This window comes from Sclerotinia sclerotiorum, genomic scaffold (genome assembly GCF_000146945.2).
Source record: "Sclerotinia sclerotiorum 1980 UF-70 scaffold_7 genomic scaffold, whole genome shotgun sequence".
Taxonomy (NCBI): Eukaryota; Fungi; Ascomycota; class Leotiomycetes; order Helotiales; family Sclerotiniaceae; genus Sclerotinia; species Sclerotinia sclerotiorum.
In genome coordinates this window covers 835429-856103 of record NW_001820829.1, presented here as the reverse complement: position 1 = coordinate 856103, position 20675 = coordinate 835429, and the positions used below count along the sequence as shown (strand labels likewise).

Sequence of the window (20675 nt, the reverse complement as noted above, 5' to 3'; positions counted from 1 at the left end):
CCAATATTGTTCTCAATTGAGGGGCATTTTTACGCCTCACAGAAACCCAAGACAGCCAAAAGTGGAAGCCTGGAGGTGATTTGGACTAAATTGATACTATCTTGACGGGTTGAGAGATGACAGGTCTCTTCAAAGGCCACATTCTGATCCGTTTCTATGGTTGAATCCCTTTCTTCGAATGAAATAGCAATATTTTCGACGCCACATAAATTAGGAAGACCTGAAAAGAGGTTGTCTGACACGGCGAAGTCCATAAAGGTTCACAAAGTGGGAGGACCTGGAGCGTGCACCCATCGCACGTTTTGTTAAAACGGCTCATTGGTGCACGTTCATTCTATCAATGTATCTGCCGAGTACACGAGTACAACGTGAAAATCCGAGTCAAATTTAACCTCACGCATGTAGCTCGATATTCTCATCTAACATATCAATAAAAACAAATAGATAAAGACTGAATGGGGAGGGTATTGATCAAACCCCCTTTCTCATACCTCAATGCTACTTCGAAAACCCAAAGTGAGGTCTATTTTGGAAAGCCAAGTCTTTCATTTTGTTGTTTTTCAACGAATGTAACATCGATGGATAAGGTTAATGGCCATGAGGCCATGGAAGGAATATTTCAACGTCTTAAGGTGTGGGTAGAGGTTAAGGCTGAACAATATTTGAAATTTTTGCTAATCTAATAAGTCAATAGTCGTGTTATGTAGACAGGGCTAGATGGTTATTTACCAACGAACCTCCAATTTGACAAAATCTTAGCGTCATCAGGGGCCCCTTGTACATTGCGGGTCCTCAACACACTTTCGCGAGCATCACACATCGGGTACGGCCCGGACAGGTACTTTGAAAGCTTGCAGGATACTCTATCTTATCAGGAAACAGGTTGTGATGATCGCTTGAAGCATTGTGCTATAATGTGAAATTTCCTCGAGCTTTATCTGAGTTTGAGAGCGCAAGTCTTCATCTTAGCATCTATTTTTCTTTTGCTACAACGAAAATGCAGAGAGCTACTTCTCAGGTCACTGTTTCGAAGAGTACCCCTCAATCTGAGGAAAACAGCCGTGCACAAACGCCTGTGGGTACTTCCAACCCGTTCGCTACACCTCCATACTCAAGACCTGCCTCGACAATCGGAGCTCGATCTGGTTTCCAGTACGCCGAAGTTCCTGGGACAGGATATTTTCGATCTCGTCGCGTTCGCAAAGCAGATGCCGTACCTCTCCCTATCAACAAGAAGTCAAAGAAGGAGGCACTTTTATGGGTTTTTCCCCTCTGCGGCTTGGTTCTAGGATTAGGTCTAACTGGCCTCATTATCTACTTGAAAATAGCTAGTATTACACGACACAAGTACTGTCCAGTTCTGTCAGAAGACTTTTCTTCTGGTACTTTGGATCCTAACATTTGGACAAAAGAAGTTCAAGTGGGTGGTTTTGGGTTAGTTTCTCCCCTTACGTACATGCTCCAAAATTCTGACGATCAATCAACACAGAAATGGTCAATTTGAGCAGACCACGACAGATGCCGAAAACCTATTCATTCAAGATGGCCAGCTGTACATTAAGCCTACAATTCAGGATGCATCGTTGATTACCACCAACAGTATCATTAACCTCACGGCCGATGGAACTTGCACAACCATGTCCAATGTCTTTCTCAATTGTGTCACTTCTACCAACACAACCAACGGGACTATCGTGCAACCAGCCAAGTCTGCTCGCATCAATACCAAGCTTGGTGCTACCATTAAGTACGGGAGAGTGGAGGTTAAAGCCAAACTCCCTAAAGGAGATTGGCTCTGGCCAGCCATTTGGATGCTGCCGGTCGAGGATACCTACGGAGCCTGGCCACAGAGTGGTGAAATCGATATTATGGAATCTCGTGGCAACAACTACACCTACAGCCTCGGTGGCAACAATTTCGTATTCAGCTCTTTACATTGGGGTCCTGATGAAGCGAGCGATGCATACAAAAAAACCACTAACGTGAGAGCTGCCTTGCATTCCGAGTTCGGTGACGATTTTCACCTTTACGGCCTGGAGTGGACCGAGAAGTACGTTTTTGCATACATTGATAATACACTGCGCCAAGTCATGTATTGGCCGTTTAAGAAGCCATTGTGGCAGCAAGGAAATTTTCCCTTGAGTGATGCCAATGGGACAGCGATTGTGGATCCATGGTCACAAACTGGCCGAAAAAATACCCCTTTCGATCAAGAATTTTATCTTATCTTGAACGTGGGTGTTGGGGCGCAGAATGGCTGGTTCCTGGATGGCGCAGATGGAAAGCCGTGGGTTGATGGAAGCCCATCTGCAAAGCTCGATTTCTGGAAAGCCCGAAACGAATGGCTTCCTACGTGGGAGAAGAATGGACAAATGATTGTGGACCAAGTGCAGATGTGGCAACAGTGTGATTGAACTAAGCTTGACAGGGGATGGGGATGAACAAGCAACGATCGGTGTAAATAGGATATGCATGGACCTTGGAGGATTTCTTTGGGTATGGTTAGCTTAATGAGAGTGGTTATTCTTAGATGGGGGTCGGGATCAACACAGCAATAGCGTTTATCTTAGTTTATGGAATATGATTTGGTTCTCATTCTCATTCACAGTATACACAATGCACATTCTACCTGAAAGCGCTAAACAAACCAGCTTCACTAAGCTACCGGACCTGCATCGGAATAAAAACACACACGAGCGGAATCTTCCTTGCCAAGGATACTTCGTTGTTTCTTTGGGTTGCATTCAATATCATAATCAACTTTTGCGAGATTGCGAAAATTGACTGCAATGTCTTTTAATGTAAACGGTATTGATGGTCGCGTCTTCATGTACAACCAAGCGAAGACAACCCGGAAAGCGTCGCATCAAGTCGCTTAAAACCAAGCTTTTGGATATTACTTGCTCGTCCGACCGTTAAAGTGTGGTATTGTACAGGGACACTGCAGAATAATTTCCGGAACGCCCTCCCGTTTGGTTTTGTATCTTACTGCAGTACCACCACTTGTTGACCACTTATCATTACAGAAATATCTGGCTGCCAGCAATATTCCCCTTTTCGAAGGCTTTTACATTTTCCATTTGCATTTTGCATGCATAGCTCAGGGACCACAGCTGATATAGCCGCTGGTACACAGCAGCAAACCGTCGTATATCCTTATCATACCATCTTAGATTGATCATCGTAGCATAAACGCCTCGATGTCATTTTCACATGCAAATGCACAACATGCTTCGTTTAGAAATTGTTGGGACCTCATTCACGCAGGTTTATCTTCGAAGCAACAATTACCACTTGCCCAAGACGACTTCCTCTTCCTTGTCATTTAAGTGCGCATATGTACTATAATACCATGTCTATGTTGTGTATCTCGACTCCAAAATATAAACGATTCTTCGCAACAGTGCAGACATGGAAATCTATTATGTGCATGTCGTAATGACCAATACAGCAAACAAGGGGCTCTGTGTGGATTGTCGCTAAACCCTTGTAGAACATCACTACATATGCCGCTATGTGTGGGCCATATGTGGAGCATTATAAGCTGGCAATACGGGCGGCTGGTAAACAATTGCATATTTCTCCGCTAGATATTCGTACAACCTTCGCAAAGTGTCCCTCGAACTGGCAGTCCAGCCACAGCGTAGAAGAATCCAACTCACATTCAGCTGAACATGAGAATGGTGTTGTACTACCCAGATCCAGCCTTCTAGGTGGATACGATAGAACAAATGATATCAAATTATTCAGATGAATATTTGCAAGCGAATGTGACAGAGCAAGACATGGCTGCCACGTTTGATCTACCATTTGATTCTTTCTGATATCCGTTTTCGTGGTGATGGGCAAGAACCTCCCAGATTTGGTACGCGATGGAACATTTTCAGCGTATCGTTTCCTAACGTGGAAAATTCTCCGACTTTTAGACCCCAAATCTTGAACATTGGTGCTGTTGAAGATCAATAGCCTCAAATTCAAGAGAAAACGGGTGTACAAAATCAGCTAGGCGCGTCTACAAGCTTGCCATGTATTGAATGCCGACCTGTCAAAAGCTGCGTTCATCTGTTGGAGCATGCACCGCGGGATATTGAGAGTCTGTGGTGGATGCGATTGTATCCTGATAAGCAACCCTGAATAATCCTCCTCACCCTTGCTGACGAAGTGCAAGATCAATACTTTCATGCATGCGAAGATTCACCCTGCTATATGTACGACAACACTATAGGCCAGGAACGCTTTGACTTGCCCAATCTCTTCTCAACAGAAGCGACGTCTAGGAACCAAAATGCATGAGCATCCCTCCCTATCGGCATTCAGAATTGTCGATGCTCCCTGTCTGGTTGGACCTAGATCACCATCAAGCGATAGATCTTCTCAAGGATAGCTTCAAGTATCGATGGGCCTCAACTCAACACTACGATATGCTTTTCGGACATTGACCGGACCAGAATTTCTGCATCTAGCTGAGAATCTGAGCAATAGTCTAGGAATTAAAGTGGAAATTTTAGAGGGATATCTTCAAGGATTCAGGGTGTTCGGCCAAAAGTCTTCAAAAATGACGAGGTGTTTTTTGAGGATGTCGATTGACCAGGGTCGAAATCCACGTTCGTACTTTCACCTCTTGCACTCAATTCTAGACGTGGTGCTTCGATCAACCTTCATGAAACCTTCCCGTTTGGCCTGAAGGTTGGCCCTGTGGCTATTCCGAACTGGCATACGAAAACGGTGAGTTATCGGCGTTGCCTCCGTAAACATGTATATTATGTGTTTGTCTTCGTTCATGTGTCTATCCTTTTCTCTTCTCTTATCGTCGTGCAAACCACTTTCTTTACTTCAGCTACTTTACTTCCACTCTTTTTATTATGGGTGTTCTTAGCTATTTCAAGATTTCAAAAGGCGAAAAGTCTGATTCAAGCAAAGAGAAATCTCCAGCTGGCCCAAATTCTGTCGTTGAAAATGATTCACCTCGTCATGGCTTTTCCGAGCCATCACCAACTGCCTCGAGCAGGGTTAGCTTGTACAGCAACAATCGTTTAGATGATATCAGACATCAAGTTATTCTAAATTATCTTTGGCAGAAACAAAGAGGTCTGATGTGGATTATGGATAATTCAGGACAACATGAGGGTGTTATGGTACGCAAAGATAGGACAGAGTATCTCTGTCGTCCTCCAGCCCTAGCTAGCTCCACCTTTGGTAGAGCTATGAAGATCATGAACGTTTCAGTAAGTGCCCCTCACTAGCGTTAACCTTAAATTTAGCAAGAAAATATGACGCTAATGTGGGACATAGGCTGCTATGACCATTAACTCCACTGTCGTTCAACCATTCCTCACAAGATCGCCTGACGCTCTTGATGTTCCTCTTACAAACGGCCTTAGGGTTCAAATTCTACCAACGCTTGAAGACCTTCCTCGTGCTCGCAGAGCTCACTACGCTGCATTCATTGCTAGAGAAGCCCTCCTTGTCGTTTGGGAAGATGATCCAACACTTCTTTTTGATAGAGCTAAAGCAATCGAGGACGGTTTACTGCAAACTATCTGGACTGCCACTGACAATGAAAAGAGTGAAACTCTACCTCGAGCTCAGGTCAGTGAGGTTGATGAAGAGTCAGGACAAGTTGAAGAGAGACCAATCATGTATCTCAATTCATTCATGGTCGGGTGCTCAATCTGTCTTCTGGTGTGTATTATGGGTCTTGGGTACGCCCAGCTTGCGCTAGAGGTTGTCGTCTTGAAACATTGGATCTCCCTTTGCTACCTGGTCATGACCCCAATATACTGCTTCTTCACACTGGTATGTCGTCGGCAATATCAAAGACCATCTCTATGGATACTAACTTCAAGTAGTTCTTCACAAACGTGGTAATTGGTGTTCTGATGCAATGTTTCGGTCCAATTCAGCAACTTTCCAGGAACACGAAATTCTTTTCTGCCAAAGCACCACCTCGTCTTCTGACCACGACACTACCACATGTCACCATTCAATGTCCTGTGTATAAAGAAGGATTAGCTGCTGTCATTGCTCCAACGATCTCCTCAATCAAGAAAGCAATTTCTACCTATGAATTGCAAGGCGGATCCGCAAATATTTTCATCAATGACGATGGCCTTCAGCTTCTTGATGAAGCCACTCGACAACAAAGAATCGACTTTTACGCTGATCATGGCATTGGCTGGACCGCCCGTCCCCCAAATGGTCAAAACGGTTACATGCGCAAAGGAAAGTTTAAGAAAGCCTCGAATATGAACTACGGACTTGCGCTATCCAATGCTATCGAAGAGAAACTTCAAGATATTGAGAGACCGGCTACTTGGACCCAAGTTGATGAAGTTGCTGCTTTCGAATCTTGTCTTGCAGAAGTTCTTGATGAGAATCCTGAAGCGTGGGCTGAAGGAAACATCAGGGTTGGTGATTACATTCTAATCATCGATTCAGACACTCAGGTTCCCGAAGACTGTTTACTTGATGCTGCTAGCGAAATGGAACAATGTCCAGATGTAGGCATTATTCAGTTCTCTTCTGCCGTCATGCAAGTATCGCACAACTTTTTCGAAAATGGTATTACCTTCTTTACCAACCTTATCTACTCTGCTATTCGTTATGGTGTTGCAAATGGTGGTGTGGCAGCATTCGTGGGACACAATGCAATTCTTAGATGGTCTGCTATCCAGGAGATCGCTTTCGAGGATGAAGATGGTCATGAACGGTTCTGGTCCGAGTCCTGCGTCTCAGAGGACTTTGATATGGCTCTCCGATTACAACTTAAGCACTATACAATTCGTATGGCTGCATGGGCGGGCGATGGATTCAAAGAAGGCGTGTCCCTCACCGTGTACGATGAATTGACCCGCTGGCAAAAATACGGTAAGTTAAATCCATTCTCCACGATCGTGGCTCCTGCTAACCATCAACTAGCCTACGGCTGTAACGAACTTATGTTTAACCCCATCAGAACCTGGCTATGGAAATCTCCATTCACACCTCTATTCCGCAGATTCATCTGTTCGGGTATCGATATCGGTTCTAAAGTTCAAATCGTCGCATATATTGGTACATACTATGCATTAGGCAGTGCGTGGATAATCTGCGTTGCAAATTATGTATTCGTGGGTCTCTGGAACGGATATCTCGATCGTGCCTATGTCGGTTCATGGCAGAATTGGCTCGCTATTACCGTTGTATTTACTGGAGCTGGTAATGTGGGTCTTGCGGTACAACGTCATCGTTCTGGCGAAAAGTCTTTCCTTCCTGCTAGTAAGTTTTTTCCTTTCACATCCTCTGCACCCTTACTGCCATTTCTCGCATTTATTTCACTACCAAATTCAAACTAATACACATCCCCCCAGTCCTCGAAAACCTAAAATGGTGCTTCATGTTCATGATCTTCTTCGGCGGCGTCTCCCTGCACATGTCCCAAGCACTTCTCTGCCACATGTTCGAAATCAATATGTCATGGGGTGCCACATCCAAAGAAGTCGAATTTTCCAATTTCTTCCTCGAAGTGCCCAAGATTCTCCGAACTTTCAAGTACACATACGCCATGTGTATTTTCGGTATCGTAGCCATGATTATCATGGCCGAAGCAACGTTTCTCCCATGGAGCTGGAATATCGATGATTTTATCGCTATTTTTCCTCTGGGGGTTATGTGTGCTAGTCATTTGTTGTTGCCTGTGGCGCTGAATCCGGAGATGATGACGTTTAGTTGGTAGAAGAGAGTTTGGAAGGATGGACACCTGATGTCTTGTGGTTTGATTTTTGATTCGGACAAAATTGGATGTGTTGATATCGGACGTTCTTTATATTTAAGTACATAGATAGCTACTTGCTGGATGGTGTATTTAGTATGATACTTACTACACTCGTCTCATTTGGAGGATGAAGGTACAAATTTAATGGGATATTGATAGACTGGTGGGTTTATAGTACATATTTTCTGCTATATAAAAAAAATACCAATATGAATGATTTTAGGATAGAGGACTTCTTAATTAGTGTTGAATTGAATGAGTGTTTTTGTCGAGTCTGTCTCATATACATTTACTGTCTCCTGTGCATTCATCTCCTATCCCTCATATATTACGAATATATTCTTATTTTTATCATCATTGTCAATATTCCTATCCTAGTCTTATTAATATTGATTTTATAAGCAAAGCAATACAATACGATGCAACGAAATTGTTTATTGTCCTAGCTCACACAACACAAGCATGGATTTGAATAGATCTACCTTTGCTTCATCTGTAGATTCAGACACAACGGAGTGTACAAGATGGGGAGCAAGAAGGAACTTCTGAAGGAAAAAACACATTTTGTAAATTAGATTGATCAATACAGGATAAGAACCAGATGTCAATTGCAATTCGGAGGGGTACATCGATATCGATATCCGATGGTTGTTAGCTCGAGATGGATGGGTTTCTTGCACAGAAGGATTTAATATCATATTGTGTCTAAGACTTTGTAGCTATGTTTATATATTATCCCTTATAGCTAGAGTTTTATAGAGGTTCATATAGAGATTTTGCTTTCCTATCCAGCTTTTGTTTTCTTCGTCGAGTAGAAGATGTAATCTTTTATACCACTCAATATCCTCTTAATTACCACCGAAGATCCTCCGTGAACCGAATTGAAATAGGGATAGAAGGATGTATAGATGGACGATTTGTTTGTTTGTCCGGATGTTGAGGCTTGATGTGTGATTATTATCTGAGTTAGTGTGAAGAAGTTGTATTACCTAGGTAAGCTGATTAATTTGTATTTCTGGCAATACTCTTAAGGTTTGTCCAATCGTCGATTGTAAGATATTATTAGTCTTCTTGCATGGAATCTCACAACATATATATTATCGAAGCTGGTTCTTGAAGGACTTCTGAAGATATACTCAAAACTACTTGTAAGTAGGGTCATGTGACTAGCCTCATATGAAGCCGTGCTATGGTTGAACTCTACTCGTAAGTGTTACCTTCAATATAAATAGGACCCTCTTTTTATAATATAATTAATAAAATAATTAATTAATTAACCAATCTACTGTTATCCTTTCAATACACCATCCAACACCAATACCACATGCTTCTATGCCCTAGCCCGCTTAAATATGATTTTAGTGTGGCCTTTGAATGGTCAGAATAGCTTCGCTTAAATCAAATGGAGATTTTGATTCTATTTATATCTACGCTAAAAACTTCTTATAGGTAGGATATAAGAAACAGAATTTCTCAGTTATCAAGTTCATTTCTTATAGATATGAAGTTAGCTATCTCCGAAAAAGATAAAGTAACAATCATTCTAGTCATTTCTATAAAGATAAACCAACCCTTTTACCTAATACTAGAGATAGCTAGTTTCTTGACAAGCTAAATACCTCTAATGTAATTGGAGAAGAAGAAACCTCGCAGGGGCTTTCTTAACGATATCTCACTTAACTTAGTTACCTGCCAGAAAATATGAGCTCCGACGCTAAATAAACCAGGTTATTCCTCTTGTAGTTTACCACTTTGTGGAACGTGCTTCTAGCTCCGGAGCTGCATACTTTTCGGCCGCACGAGTACTTACCTATGTGAATTTTGAAATGATACGGGTAAACGACCGTTGTGCTATGCCCACCCCATCAAATAGTTCTAGTTGTACCTGCGGGGCTGAGGCGTAAATTTTATCATCGACATCTACTTGATCGATAGCAAGTAACAAGGGAAAAGGAATAAGTAGACTGTACAACAGGGCTCCACAGGGCAGGTTATTAGTCTAGCAGGGGACCCGCGAGTTACCCGTCAGCAGAGCGGGTATTAATTGGGAAATCCGAATGGGTATATATTTCACGGGTTATTTGTGAAATCCACAATCCACTTAAACTATGGATTATAGCCAATAATAATTCATTAATTTGCAGATACCCATCAACTTGCAAGTAACCCGTGGGGCAGGTTATTCTGAAAGTCTAATGGGTATCCTAGGGGTAGCTAATAGCTCTAATAGATAACCCGCAAGGTGGATTATCTGAGAGTCCCCACTGGTTGCAGGTTATTTTTGCACAGCCTAAGAATAAGGCTTTTAAGCCTTAAGCAATATGTATAATGGCTTAGTGGCGCCTTTCCCAATAACTGTTGGGTGGCTGAATTTGAAATGATAATATTCCACTTTTGAAAAATGTGGTATCGCCATTTTCAGGCGCTCCTTTATAAAAGGGATGGATGATAGACTGTATGTACAACGCTACATCAAAAATAAGAACGTCTACAAAATATCAGCGGCGACAGTTGTGACAATATATACCGACTGCCACCAATATTACCTACCATACTGCCACCATTGCAGAACTCCAGTAGTAGTGCCATACCATGGTTCGCTACGCGTCTCGCATCTGGAGGCAGCGGCTCTTCAAAGCTACCATATGCACATGTCTAATCTTATTTCTCGCGCACAAATTCCAGCTCCGTGAAATCTTGCTGGCACGACGGTACGACACCTGGCCCTGGGATCACAGCTGCTACAGGCTCTCCCCCTTCAGCAGCGCATGCGCCGCATCACGTGCAAAAATTGCGCATGACGTGCAAATCGTTATAGAGACGGGCGGTTCCGAGCCAAAGGACAGACTGCAGTATCAGCTTGCGACGATACTGTCTGGTATTCCGGCTGAGAATATTTTGATATTCTCGGATTTGGAGGAGGAGGCCGGGGCTTTTCGGATACGTGATGCGCTAGCGGATGTTTCGATGCGGGAACGTGGGGAGTATCCAGAATTTGCGTTTTATGATGAGTTGCAGATGTATCGGCGGGAAGGGAGGGATACGCACGAACTGGAGGGAGGGCAGAAGTTGGCGAGATATAAGAATATGGCTATTAAGCGTATGATTTGGAAGATGTTGGGGGCCGAGAGGAGTGCGCTGTGGAGGCGGAAGTGGTATTTTTTTATTGATACGGATACTTTTATCGAATGGGATAATCTGCTTGCCTTGCTGGAGCATTTAAACCCTTTAAAAAATATGTATATGGGGAGTCCGGTTTGGGGCCCTACACCCCCGTTTGCGCATGGTGGGAGCGGTTATGTATTCTCGTACAAGGCCTTGGAGACACTTAATATGCCTGGCCGGGGTGGCGACGAGGAGTTAATGTATAGCCAGTATGGCGTAAACACGACCGCGCTGTGCTGTGGTGATGAGGCTTTGTCGGTGGCGCTGAAGCGGAAAGGCATCGAAATCAAAGGGTATTGGCCTTTGTTTAACGGAGATCCACCAGTGACGATCAATTTTGGGCCCGAGATGTGGTGTGAGCCGGTAATTTCCTTGCACCACGTCACTGGGACAGACATGGAAGATCTATGGCGATGGGTCGAGAACTGGAAATCCAGAGCAATGAGCATGGTATGGTATCAATTTATATTCGGACCCCTTCGCATATTGTCTCCTGATTCTCTGCATTTAACATCAATACCGTACTAAGTATACTTATCATATAGCAACCCTTTCTATTTAGAGATTTGTTTGAGTACGTCGCTTCGCAACTAGTTCACAGAATGAATGATTGGGACAATACAGACGACGGGTGGAAAATATTTCACCATGTTAAAGGTACCAAGAAAGGCGCTTTCGTATCCTTTGAGCAGTGTGAAGCAGCCTGTGAAGCGGACAACCTGTGCTTTCAGTTTGTCGTCAACGGAACCACATGTGCCCTATCACACAACATCCGGGTTGGCAGGAAGCGCGTGCCAGATACAGAAGGAGCGCACCGGTATATCTCAGGATGGAATTTGCAGAGAATTCAGGACTGGACGACGAAGACGAAGTGCACGAGCGCGCATTGGTTGCATTCTAATCCGTGAGTAGGGTATTATAGAAATGCAGCGTTGAAGATCGATGTACAAGCAACGTTGTTCTTGGGCTGAATGTCATCGCACAGCGTCTGTAAAGCAGCAAGAGCCTAAGCTCGTTAAATTTCTGGCGGCCCCTTGCCTTGGAAATACATAACAAAAATGCATTCATGCTAAATAGGCATGCTAAATAGGATCTTTTTTTTTTCTCCAAAACATCTAAAAAAATCGAAAAAATCCCAACAGATCACACTCCCTCCCCAATTTTACCCCGGAACAATGGACAATTTTCCGATAATTACCTTTTAGGCTAAATGATAATTTGTGGTTCTCGTATTCAGCCTCAAAGCGGGGCTGGTTTTTGAAATGGGATGAGTATAAATTTAAATGCGTGGTAAGTGTATGGTTGTAATTATGAAAGCGAAGAAGATGGGTTTGGGAGTTTATGGGAGATGTGTAGGAGGTTTATCCTAGATCAGCTTGGTAGGATGAGATGAGAGGATGAGATGGGATCTAGTTGGTAGTAAGTGGCATGTGATGGTATACGGGGTTACATTTTGAGGAGAGTGATAGAGGGCAAGTAGTAGGTACAATGTTAATATGTATTTTATACTCGAGTTTATATCATAGAGTGAAAGAATTGATGGAAGAAACCCAAGAAATTGTGACTCTGAACTCTAGATCCAACATCAAACTTTCCATGAGCTTCTCAAGGTTCGCAGAATCCCATTAGAAACCCAAGAATTGCCCCACCTCCACCCCCACCATCCCACCTTCCCAATATTCACTCAATCAACCCCGCTCTCCAGAGGGAAAAAGAACACTTCATCATAGAATCTAAGACTTTTTACCCATTCTCTTACTTCTCACATCTCTTCATTTTCAAATTCTCTCTCTCAATACTCTCTATACACTCACACACACACAAAACATCAATCATGGCTTCCCCAACCCTCAAACTCAACTCCGGATATGAGATGCCACAAGTTGGTTTCGGCTTATGGAAAGTCGACAATGCTACTTGCGCCGATACAGTATACAACGCCATTAAGACTGGATATCGTCTATTTGACGGAGCATGCGGTAAATATCCCTCTCATTCCATTATCTAACCCCCTCCCCCCTCTCCTTCCTAACAAAACAAAACAAACGACTAACCCACCCCCTAGACTACGGCAACGAAGTCGAAGCCGGACAAGGTGTAGCCCGCGCCATCAAAGAAGGCCTCGTAAAACGCGAAGACCTATTCATCGTCTCGAAACTGTGGAACAGTTTCCACGACCAAGAGCGCGTGGGACCCATTGCGCGCAAACAACTTGCCGATTGGGGCATTGATTATTTCGATCTGTATATTGTGCATTTCCCCGTTGCGCTGCGCTATGTAGATCCATCTGTGCGTTATCCACCCGGATGGCAATACAGCGATAAGGAAGGGGATGTGCAGCAGAGTAAGGCGAGTATTCAGGAGACGTGGCAGGCGATGGAGAAGTTGGTTGATGATGGTTTGGCAAAGAGTATCGGTGTTAGCAATTTCCAGGGCGCGTTGTTGATCGATTTGTTGAGGTATGCGAGGGTTAGACCTGCTACTTTGCAGATTGAACATCATCCATATTTGGTTCAAAATACTTTGTTGAAGTTGGCTGAGAGTGAGGGTATTAAGGTTACTGCTTAGTGAGTTTTTCCTTTTTCTTTGAAGACTGCTTTAAACATACCAGTATACTGATATAAAAATCCAGCTCATCATTCGGACCACAATCATTCATCGAGCTTGGCTGGGATAACGCCCAAACCACCCCTCCACTCTTCGAGCACCCAGATATCCTAAAGATTGCCGAGAAGACCAAGAAGACTCCCGCTCAAGTTTTACTACGGTACGTTCCCTTCCCATCTGAGTATCCCATGTCCCTATCCTCTAACCCAATACTAACTCCCCATAGCTGGGCAACCCAACGAGGCCTCGCCGTCATTCCCAAATCCAACAACCAAGCCCGTCTGGAGCAAAACTTACACGTTACCGATTTCGATTTGGAGAAGGCAGATTTAGAATCAATTTCTAAATTGGACCGCAATTTGAGATTTAACAACCCTACTGATGTGAGTTTAATTCTTCCTTCGAACCTGATGTTTGAATTTTTAGACGTTTTAACGAATACCCCTTAACTAACAATTTACTTCTTAGTATCTCGGAACATTACACATTTTCGCATAAGCATTATAAAGATGATAGAGGTTGAGGACAAGGTTTACTACGTTTTCGTTTCGCTTTATTACTTGAGATGATATCTAGATATTCAACGTGTTGAACAAAAACAATCGTAACATCCGTAGTACAGTCTCCCATCCACTTTGCAATGCAACATTTAATATTGCCATGTATATGCTGTGATTTCCATGAAACCCATCCAATTCCCACCAAGAACTCCATTGCAATGCTATAATGTCTTCGTGCTATGTGCGCACATGGATGTCTACCCTTCTGACCACTTCCTATTTCCAAATGCCGACCCTCTCACTGCATAAACCGTGCTCTACGAAACCCTAACAAAAGCTGTCATATTTTTAGTCAAAAAACGATACCAATACTTACGACAAAAAAGAAGTAAACTTACTAGCATCAATCTGCATAAGCTGCGGCAACGTCAAGCGCACCTTATTCCTATACAAAGCCGGAGCCCTCAACTGCAAAGGATTCCCCTCAAAATAAACCGTAGTCAACTTCTCCTTATCTCTCAAATTCTCTTCCACATCATTAAAATCCGCAATTTGATTATAACTCGCCCATATCTCCTCCAACTCCTTTAACCCCTTGACGCCCGCCAGAGACGAAATTTGATTATTCGAAATATCCAAGACGCGAAGTTGAGAAGATGATTCCAGACCCTCGAGTGACGTTAACGCATTATGCGAGATGTATAGTTCTTCTAGCGAAGAAAGTTTATCTAGGCCGCTTATGGAGCGGATGCGATTACTCTGGATACTTAGGATCTTGAGATTTTGCAAGGCGTCGAGATTTTTCATCTCGGTGATTTTGTTCTTGCCGAGCCATAATTCTTCTAGTCCTACTAATGTTTCTAAACCTTGAATCTCGCGGATTCTATTCGCGGCTAGTTCTAAATTGCGAAGTTTGGTTAGACCTTCTAGGTTTTCGATCGTGGTTATTTTGTTCTGGACGAAGTAGAGATCCGTGAGGGAGGTTAGGTGATTTATCTTCTTGATGTGTTTCAGTTTGTTGAAGGAGAGATCGAGCGAGGTGAGGTGGATAAGATCTTCTAGTCCGCGGATGTGCGCGATTAGGTTATCGTATAGATCGAGTTCGGTGAGGGTAGATGCGAGAGAGGAGAGTTCTTCGATTGTGGTGATGGTGTTTTGACGGAGACAAAGTCGTTGGACTTGGGAGAAGCGGGAGAGTCGGAGTGATGGGATGGAGGAAATGCGTGCGTGTACTAGGTCTATTTCTTCGGTGTCGAGGGGATAGTCGTCGAGGAGATCTGGGTCATGTTAATATAGTACTAGCTAGATGGATATCTTTGGGTAGGGAGAAGGAACGAGAGAGGTGTGTATGTACCTTCATCTGCATTTATAATTTCCCCGGGAACAACATTCTCCTCGTCTGAATACTCGGGATCAGATAAAGCTTCCGGATTGACAAGCTCTAACTTCTTGCCACCCTCTTTCTCTATACGTAGTTTTCCATCCCACCCACTGTCGCTGCGCGGTGCGATAGATTCATCATGTCCTTCGACGTCATCCCCATTAATAGAGACATGTGAGAGATTGGCCACCGTTTTATCATCTTTGCTCGACATGGTGATGGTTTGTATTTCGTTTGTTTGGTGAAGCGTGCTGTGGTGTGTTCTTTAGAATAATATTTGTCGCTGGTATGGAGGGGTAAGGTTATATTTATTTGTTTGTTTGTTTTGTCGCACGGGGACGCCAGAAATTTGTTTCTGGTTCTGGTGGCCGGAATTGGTATCGAGAGACTTCTTATAACTTCGAATATTTGCTGATTTTTGGAGTGTTACTACTCTCGTTTTTGATAGTGATTAGAAACTTCAGAATACTTCTTTTGTCAATTTATTAATATTTAGAATTTCGTTCATGTGATCTTGGAATTTCTAATGTGACTTTGAAGAGATGGTTGCGTGAAGTTCGGGTTTCAATTTCGGTCACAATAGCCTGACAATGACGCCCGTTGAGTGGTTCTGAAAAGTGTGGCCCTGGAGCGAGCTTTGATATGTGGCTAGTCAATGGCCAACCTTTGATTGATCGTGTTCAATCTGTACAAATTAACGACAACAATAACTGCAATGCGAGTGAGAGGCTTTAATAGTCCATGAAAAATCATATGACTCAGAGAATCATCGAATATCGAATAAAACATTGAGTCACAATGTTTCGGGCGAGGGCAAGGTGTATTTTACGAAAGCCGCGACATGGATATGGACAACATCAACGTCGTGCATTCTTTGAGGTGCCCATGTTTCTTATCCCACCTATGTATTTTTTAGGTCTAGGGATTGCGATGTGGAGTTGTGAGTAGGATTCTATGCTTCTCTTCTCCTCTTTAGAGAATCGATGATTTTGCATCATATGAAAGTATTGAAAGTTCAGTACTTTTTGAAAATAAAATCCCTGTTGAAGGATTGTTTACACTTTTCCGTATGAGTGCCGCAGCGAGCCTTGCTATCTCTTATTGTCGTCATTGGTGCTCAAACAATGTTCATACTGAGTCGAGGTAGGGAAGTGTTTTATGATGGTAACATTTCAGAATAAAATTATCTACATGGTGAGCACTCTCACAAGTTCCCATCCTACATATCTCATTCAGTAAACATAGCCTGGATTACCTCCAAATTCCCGACAAGAAACCATAGCGAATTATGAAAAAGAATGTCTGGGTATAAAATGGAGGGAAGAGAAGATAAAGTCTATAGATAGTACGTCGATCAGTCTATGTGTTGCAGAAGTATCTACTGCTGTCAAGATTGAGAAGAGACGACGGATAGTCTATATTTTATACTTTCAAGGTTATTGCTCTCTTCTTTCTTGGTTTGCAATTATGAGTATTCACATAAGTGCAGGAAATGCAGCATCATTACCACCAAGACTTCCATTTCTCTCTAGTGTGCCGCGAAATGTGAAAAAGTCACGATCTGCTCATCTTGGTCTTGCGCAATATGTATTCGTATGTTGCAGCTATAGAGGATATTGGACATCTCGAGGTAGACCATCAGAAAAGGGTATTATGATGGATGCAGAAGCTACTATGCAATGGGTTAAGAAAGATTTAGAATCACGACCAGACTCAGACGGATGTGAGATTATTCTTTGGGGTCAAAGTATTGGGGCGGGAGTTGCCACTGGTCTGGCAGCAAAAGATGGAATATTTTCAGATGAGTTGCGTTTACATAAATTGATTCTGGAGACACCATTTCTGGGCATGTAAGTATTTTATCACTCGGAAATTTTGTACGTCTGAGATTAACCAGTTCGGCACAGTAAAGCAATGCTAGAAACACTTTATCCGCAAAAATGGCTTCCATATCGACATCTTCACCCATTTCTAAGAAACCATCTTGATAGTTGGAAAGCTCTAGGCAAATTACATGAACGCACTGAAAGATCTGGATTAAAAGCACCGCAGATTCTGATTTTGCAAGCTGGGAAAGACGAGTTGGTACCGGCATCTCATGGGGAATTACTAGAGAAGAGGTGTTTGGATCTTGGGTTGGAGGTAAGACGAGAAGTTGTTCAGAGCGCATTGCATAATGAGGTTTTGGTTCGTGGAGGTGGAAGTACGATTATTGCGGAGGCTATATAGGGGATTTTGGTTTAGATCGAGATGGAATTAAAAGGTAGTTTGTGATAATATAAGAAACATACCTATGTTAAATATGATGTAGTGAAACTGACCGAGAATCGGGAGGCAACAGAGTAGCACAGTTACTGATGTGACATATCACGGCATATATTTCGTCTCATCTCGAAGCGAACCGTCTTTGAGAGACGAGACGGCGTTTCTTTCCATACCTTTCTTCCATCCTCTGTATTATCCTTTGCCCCCTTTTCCATACTCATTGCTTCACCCTCCCCGGCCTTGTAAATATAGAATATCTCCCCCGCACCCTCACAAGTTTCATATATTCTATACAGGCAATTCCGAACAATCGGGTCACACAAAGTAAGATTTAGCTTTGCATGTGCTTTACAGCTTCCAAGGTTACTGCATCCATCTCCTTGCATACATTCCTCCAAAGCTTCAACTTTTTTCACCATTCATCAATATCTCCCACGATGAATTTTTTATGCTAATTTGCTCGTTCAACTTCGAGAAATGAATTATCCTACCAGTGTAGAATAGATAAAGATCAATTGAATTTGGTAAACTTTATGACTTCCAGCAGAACCCATTTAGAAAGATTTCAAAATTCAACAGCCCTATTTTCTTTTTTTATCACGGCCAACTTTTTCGAGGTGGTATCTTAACCCTTGGCATACTTGTGTTAGCGATGACTGGTCCGGGGAAACAAGGATATAAATAACGTCTCTATCGATATCTGATGTATTGGGAATAGGTAGAATGCTGCTTTATTCAGACTTCAGTGTTACAAGGCTGTATATATCCAGATTTAGGGCTTACATGTAGTGATTGAAGCCCGAATTAATACCTATATGACTCCGTTTGCTGTGATGGGAGTCATTAAACGGCGAGATGATGTTCATTGGATTGGTACCTAATAGAAAGCCCCGTTAATCCTTACTTCCCCTTCCAAGCCACCGAAAATTCGCTTGAACCTCTCATGCAGCTTCCCTGACTTTATTGGGGCGAAAACGGCTTCCAATTGCACAATCAGACCAAATGAGGCAGAATTAAGGCCATTAGATTGAGAGTCACCTGCTTTGGTGAGATGTTCGTACTCTAATCGCGTCTCCCCGGCTCCAAAAGGCGCGTCAGCTCGTTTTGCCTGGAATACATATATCTACTAACCACCCACTTCTCTCCAGAACAATTCTTTCTTTCAATTCATGAGACTCGATCAATTCATCAGGTCGAATAATTCACCGATAGATATTACTAACATTCATTTTGTATTTGTGTGGAAGAATTCAACGTCGTAATTTTCTATCAAATTCCTCACAGGCTTCATTTCAGCGACCGAGAATGTTTACGAGAAGTCTCAATAAATCACAAACAACAGAGAGTTTTTCTAGAAATCGTCGTCATAAAGGAAAATCTTCATTCAGGGAGCATGCAGTATCAAAACATCGTCATGAGAGAACTACTCGTAAACCTCCGACCGAAGAAATTCCTTCTCCGAAGTATGTTGTACACATCACCTTTATTATCATAATAGCTAACTCATATCTAGCACATTAACCTCCTCCATAATAACCATGGTCGTCGGCCGCGATCAACGTCTCTTCGTGGGACACGAAGATGTACTCTGTCTATCTCCCTACTTTAAATCCGTCTGTCGAAATCAATATATGGAAACAACCAACAAACGCATCTCACTTCCAGACGAAGAACCCGAGATCTTCTCCTCCGTTCTCGAATACTTATACAAAGGAGATTACTATCCGCGACTCATGCATAACCAACGCAAAAATACTTGGGAGTTGGAAGGTGACGATGGAGAAGGAAGGGAGTCGACTATTCATCATCATTCTCTTGAGGGAGAATTATTGAAAGATACTGTTGTTTATTGTGCAGCGGAAAAATATGGTTTGGAAGAACTTAAACTTGTGGCATTGAGGAAACAAGGTCTTCGTATGTACTTTGTCATAAGTTTATTCATATATCCCCTATCGTATCAAGGCTAACGGATGTGCAAAAGAATCCGGTATTCAATGCAGCACCATTCTCTCATCAGCTCGCTACGCATATGCAAATACACCGGATACAGATTCGAAATTAAGAGCTCATTACCTGGCTCTTATCATCAAAAATAGAAGCACGTTCAAACGAAGTGGAACGATGCAATTGGAGATGTTGCAGGGAGGATCACCTTTATTTTTTGATTTATTTGTCGCGCTAGCTAATCATGTCGATGATGTTATTGCGTAAGTTTTTTATATCCTTTTATTGTATGGTATCATGTATGAATGATGGCTAACTATGAGAATAGAGCTTCTCCAAAAAGTTTCAGGACTCATTGAAAAATGGAGCAGAAGACGAGCAATTCTCAACTCAACTCATCTCAACTCAATACTTCAGGGTCTTTGCGAGCTTCTCTTCATGACACGACAATTTTCCTCGAGTATCTCTTTTTCTATCAACTTCTTCCCAATCCAGTTGATTCACTTCTCTACTTTCACTCACCAACTTAAGCGTCTTAATTTCCCAAATTCTCACACAAATTCGGTCTGCGTCTCAAGTCGACTCGAATCTAATCACAGAATTAGATTTTATCACGCACCACTTACTCCATTTACCCCTCACCACAAAAATTACACATTAACTTCCTTTTCTTTCTTTTGATACCACCAGGCATTAAATTTGTTTTTCTTCTCTACCATCATCATCTTCACCACCTCAACATTTTATCCTCGCTTGGGATTTGACCTTAATTTTACCTTTACCTTTACCTTTACCTTTACCTTTACCTTTACCTTTACCTTTACCTTTACCTTTACCTTTACCTCTACCTTTATCTTTTCTCTCTCTTCTGTTTCTTTAATATTTTTGGAGTTTAAACTTTTCTCCTTTTCTATCTGGGACCAGAAAACGATATCAAGTTGACGATCGCAATATGAAGGGATGGGATGGGATAAAAATGGATGGAAAAGAGAAGCAAACTTTAGCTTCAGCTTCACATGTATAGTTATGATTCTTGCGTTAAATGGTTTCATGATTGGGT

General features: G+C 42.5%; 10 protein-coding genes across 10 annotated transcripts; 8 read left to right on the top strand and 2 right to left on the bottom strand.

The window, feature by feature from the left end:
• Positions 1 to 29: 29 nt before the first annotated feature.
• Positions 30 to 254, bottom strand: SS1G_05916 (predicted protein; the record flags this gene model as incomplete). Its single annotated transcript, XM_001592944.1, has 1 exon — positions 30 to 254. One exon carries the CDS (start codon positions 252 to 254, stop codon positions 30 to 32), a length of 225 nt encoding a protein of 74 aa, XP_001592994.1.
• Positions 255 to 997: 743 nt separating this feature from the next.
• On the top strand, positions 998 to 2414 carry SS1G_05915 (hypothetical protein; the record flags this gene model as incomplete). Its single annotated transcript, XM_001592943.1, has 2 exons — positions 998 to 1434; positions 1490 to 2414. The coding sequence occupies 2 exons, from the start codon at positions 998 to 1000 to the stop codon at positions 2412 to 2414; spliced, it is 1362 nt and encodes a 453-aa protein (XP_001592993.1).
• A 1100-nt stretch (positions 2415 to 3514) lies between these two features.
• Positions 3515 to 4134, top strand: SS1G_05914 (predicted protein; the record flags this gene model as incomplete). The annotated part of the gene is made up of 2 exons (XM_001592942.1): positions 3515 to 3688; positions 3967 to 4134. 2 exons carry the CDS (start codon positions 3515 to 3517, stop codon positions 4132 to 4134), a joined length of 342 nt encoding a protein of 113 aa, XP_001592992.1.
• A 728-nt stretch (positions 4135 to 4862) lies between these two features.
• Positions 4863 to 7714, top strand: SS1G_05913 (hypothetical protein; the record flags this gene model as incomplete). The annotated part of the gene is made up of 5 exons (XM_001592941.1): positions 4863 to 5225; positions 5293 to 5796; positions 5850 to 6867; positions 6919 to 7257; positions 7350 to 7714. The coding sequence occupies 5 exons, from the start codon at positions 4863 to 4865 to the stop codon at positions 7712 to 7714; spliced, it is 2589 nt and encodes an 862-aa protein (XP_001592991.1).
• A 3006-nt stretch (positions 7715 to 10720) lies between these two features.
• SS1G_05912 (hypothetical protein) lies at positions 10721 to 11889 on the top strand (the record flags this gene model as incomplete). The annotated part of the gene is made up of 3 exons (XM_001592940.1): positions 10721 to 11281; positions 11464 to 11492; positions 11841 to 11889. The coding sequence occupies 3 exons, from the start codon at positions 10721 to 10723 to the stop codon at positions 11887 to 11889; spliced, it is 639 nt and encodes a 212-aa protein (XP_001592990.1).
• Positions 11890 to 12752: 863 nt separating this feature from the next.
• Positions 12753 to 14023, top strand: SS1G_05911 (hypothetical protein; the record flags this gene model as incomplete). Its single annotated transcript, XM_001592939.1, has 5 exons — positions 12753 to 12897; positions 12984 to 13485; positions 13551 to 13685; positions 13752 to 13908; positions 13994 to 14023. The coding sequence occupies 5 exons, from the start codon at positions 12753 to 12755 to the stop codon at positions 14021 to 14023; spliced, it is 969 nt and encodes a 322-aa protein (XP_001592989.1).
• A 300-nt stretch (positions 14024 to 14323) lies between these two features.
• SS1G_05910 (hypothetical protein) lies at positions 14324 to 15620 on the bottom strand (the record flags this gene model as incomplete). Its single annotated transcript, XM_001592938.1, has 3 exons — positions 14324 to 14352; positions 14424 to 15302; positions 15380 to 15620. 3 exons carry the CDS (start codon positions 15618 to 15620, stop codon positions 14324 to 14326), a joined length of 1149 nt encoding a protein of 382 aa, XP_001592988.1.
• A 584-nt stretch (positions 15621 to 16204) lies between these two features.
• On the top strand, positions 16205 to 16553 carry SS1G_05909 (predicted protein; the record flags this gene model as incomplete). Its single annotated transcript, XM_001592937.1, has 2 exons — positions 16205 to 16311; positions 16385 to 16553. 2 exons carry the CDS (start codon positions 16205 to 16207, stop codon positions 16551 to 16553), a joined length of 276 nt encoding a protein of 91 aa, XP_001592987.1.
• Positions 16554 to 16873: 320 nt separating this feature from the next.
• Positions 16874 to 17635, top strand: SS1G_05908 (hypothetical protein; the record flags this gene model as incomplete). The annotated part of the gene is made up of 2 exons (XM_001592936.1): positions 16874 to 17256; positions 17314 to 17635. 2 exons carry the CDS (start codon positions 16874 to 16876, stop codon positions 17633 to 17635), a joined length of 705 nt encoding a protein of 234 aa, XP_001592986.1.
• Positions 17636 to 18976: 1341 nt separating this feature from the next.
• SS1G_05907 (hypothetical protein) lies at positions 18977 to 19974 on the top strand (the record flags this gene model as incomplete). The annotated part of the gene is made up of 4 exons (XM_001592935.1): positions 18977 to 19134; positions 19185 to 19585; positions 19653 to 19878; positions 19944 to 19974. The coding sequence occupies 4 exons, from the start codon at positions 18977 to 18979 to the stop codon at positions 19972 to 19974; spliced, it is 816 nt and encodes a 271-aa protein (XP_001592985.1).
• Positions 19975 to 20675: the final 701 nt, after the last annotated feature.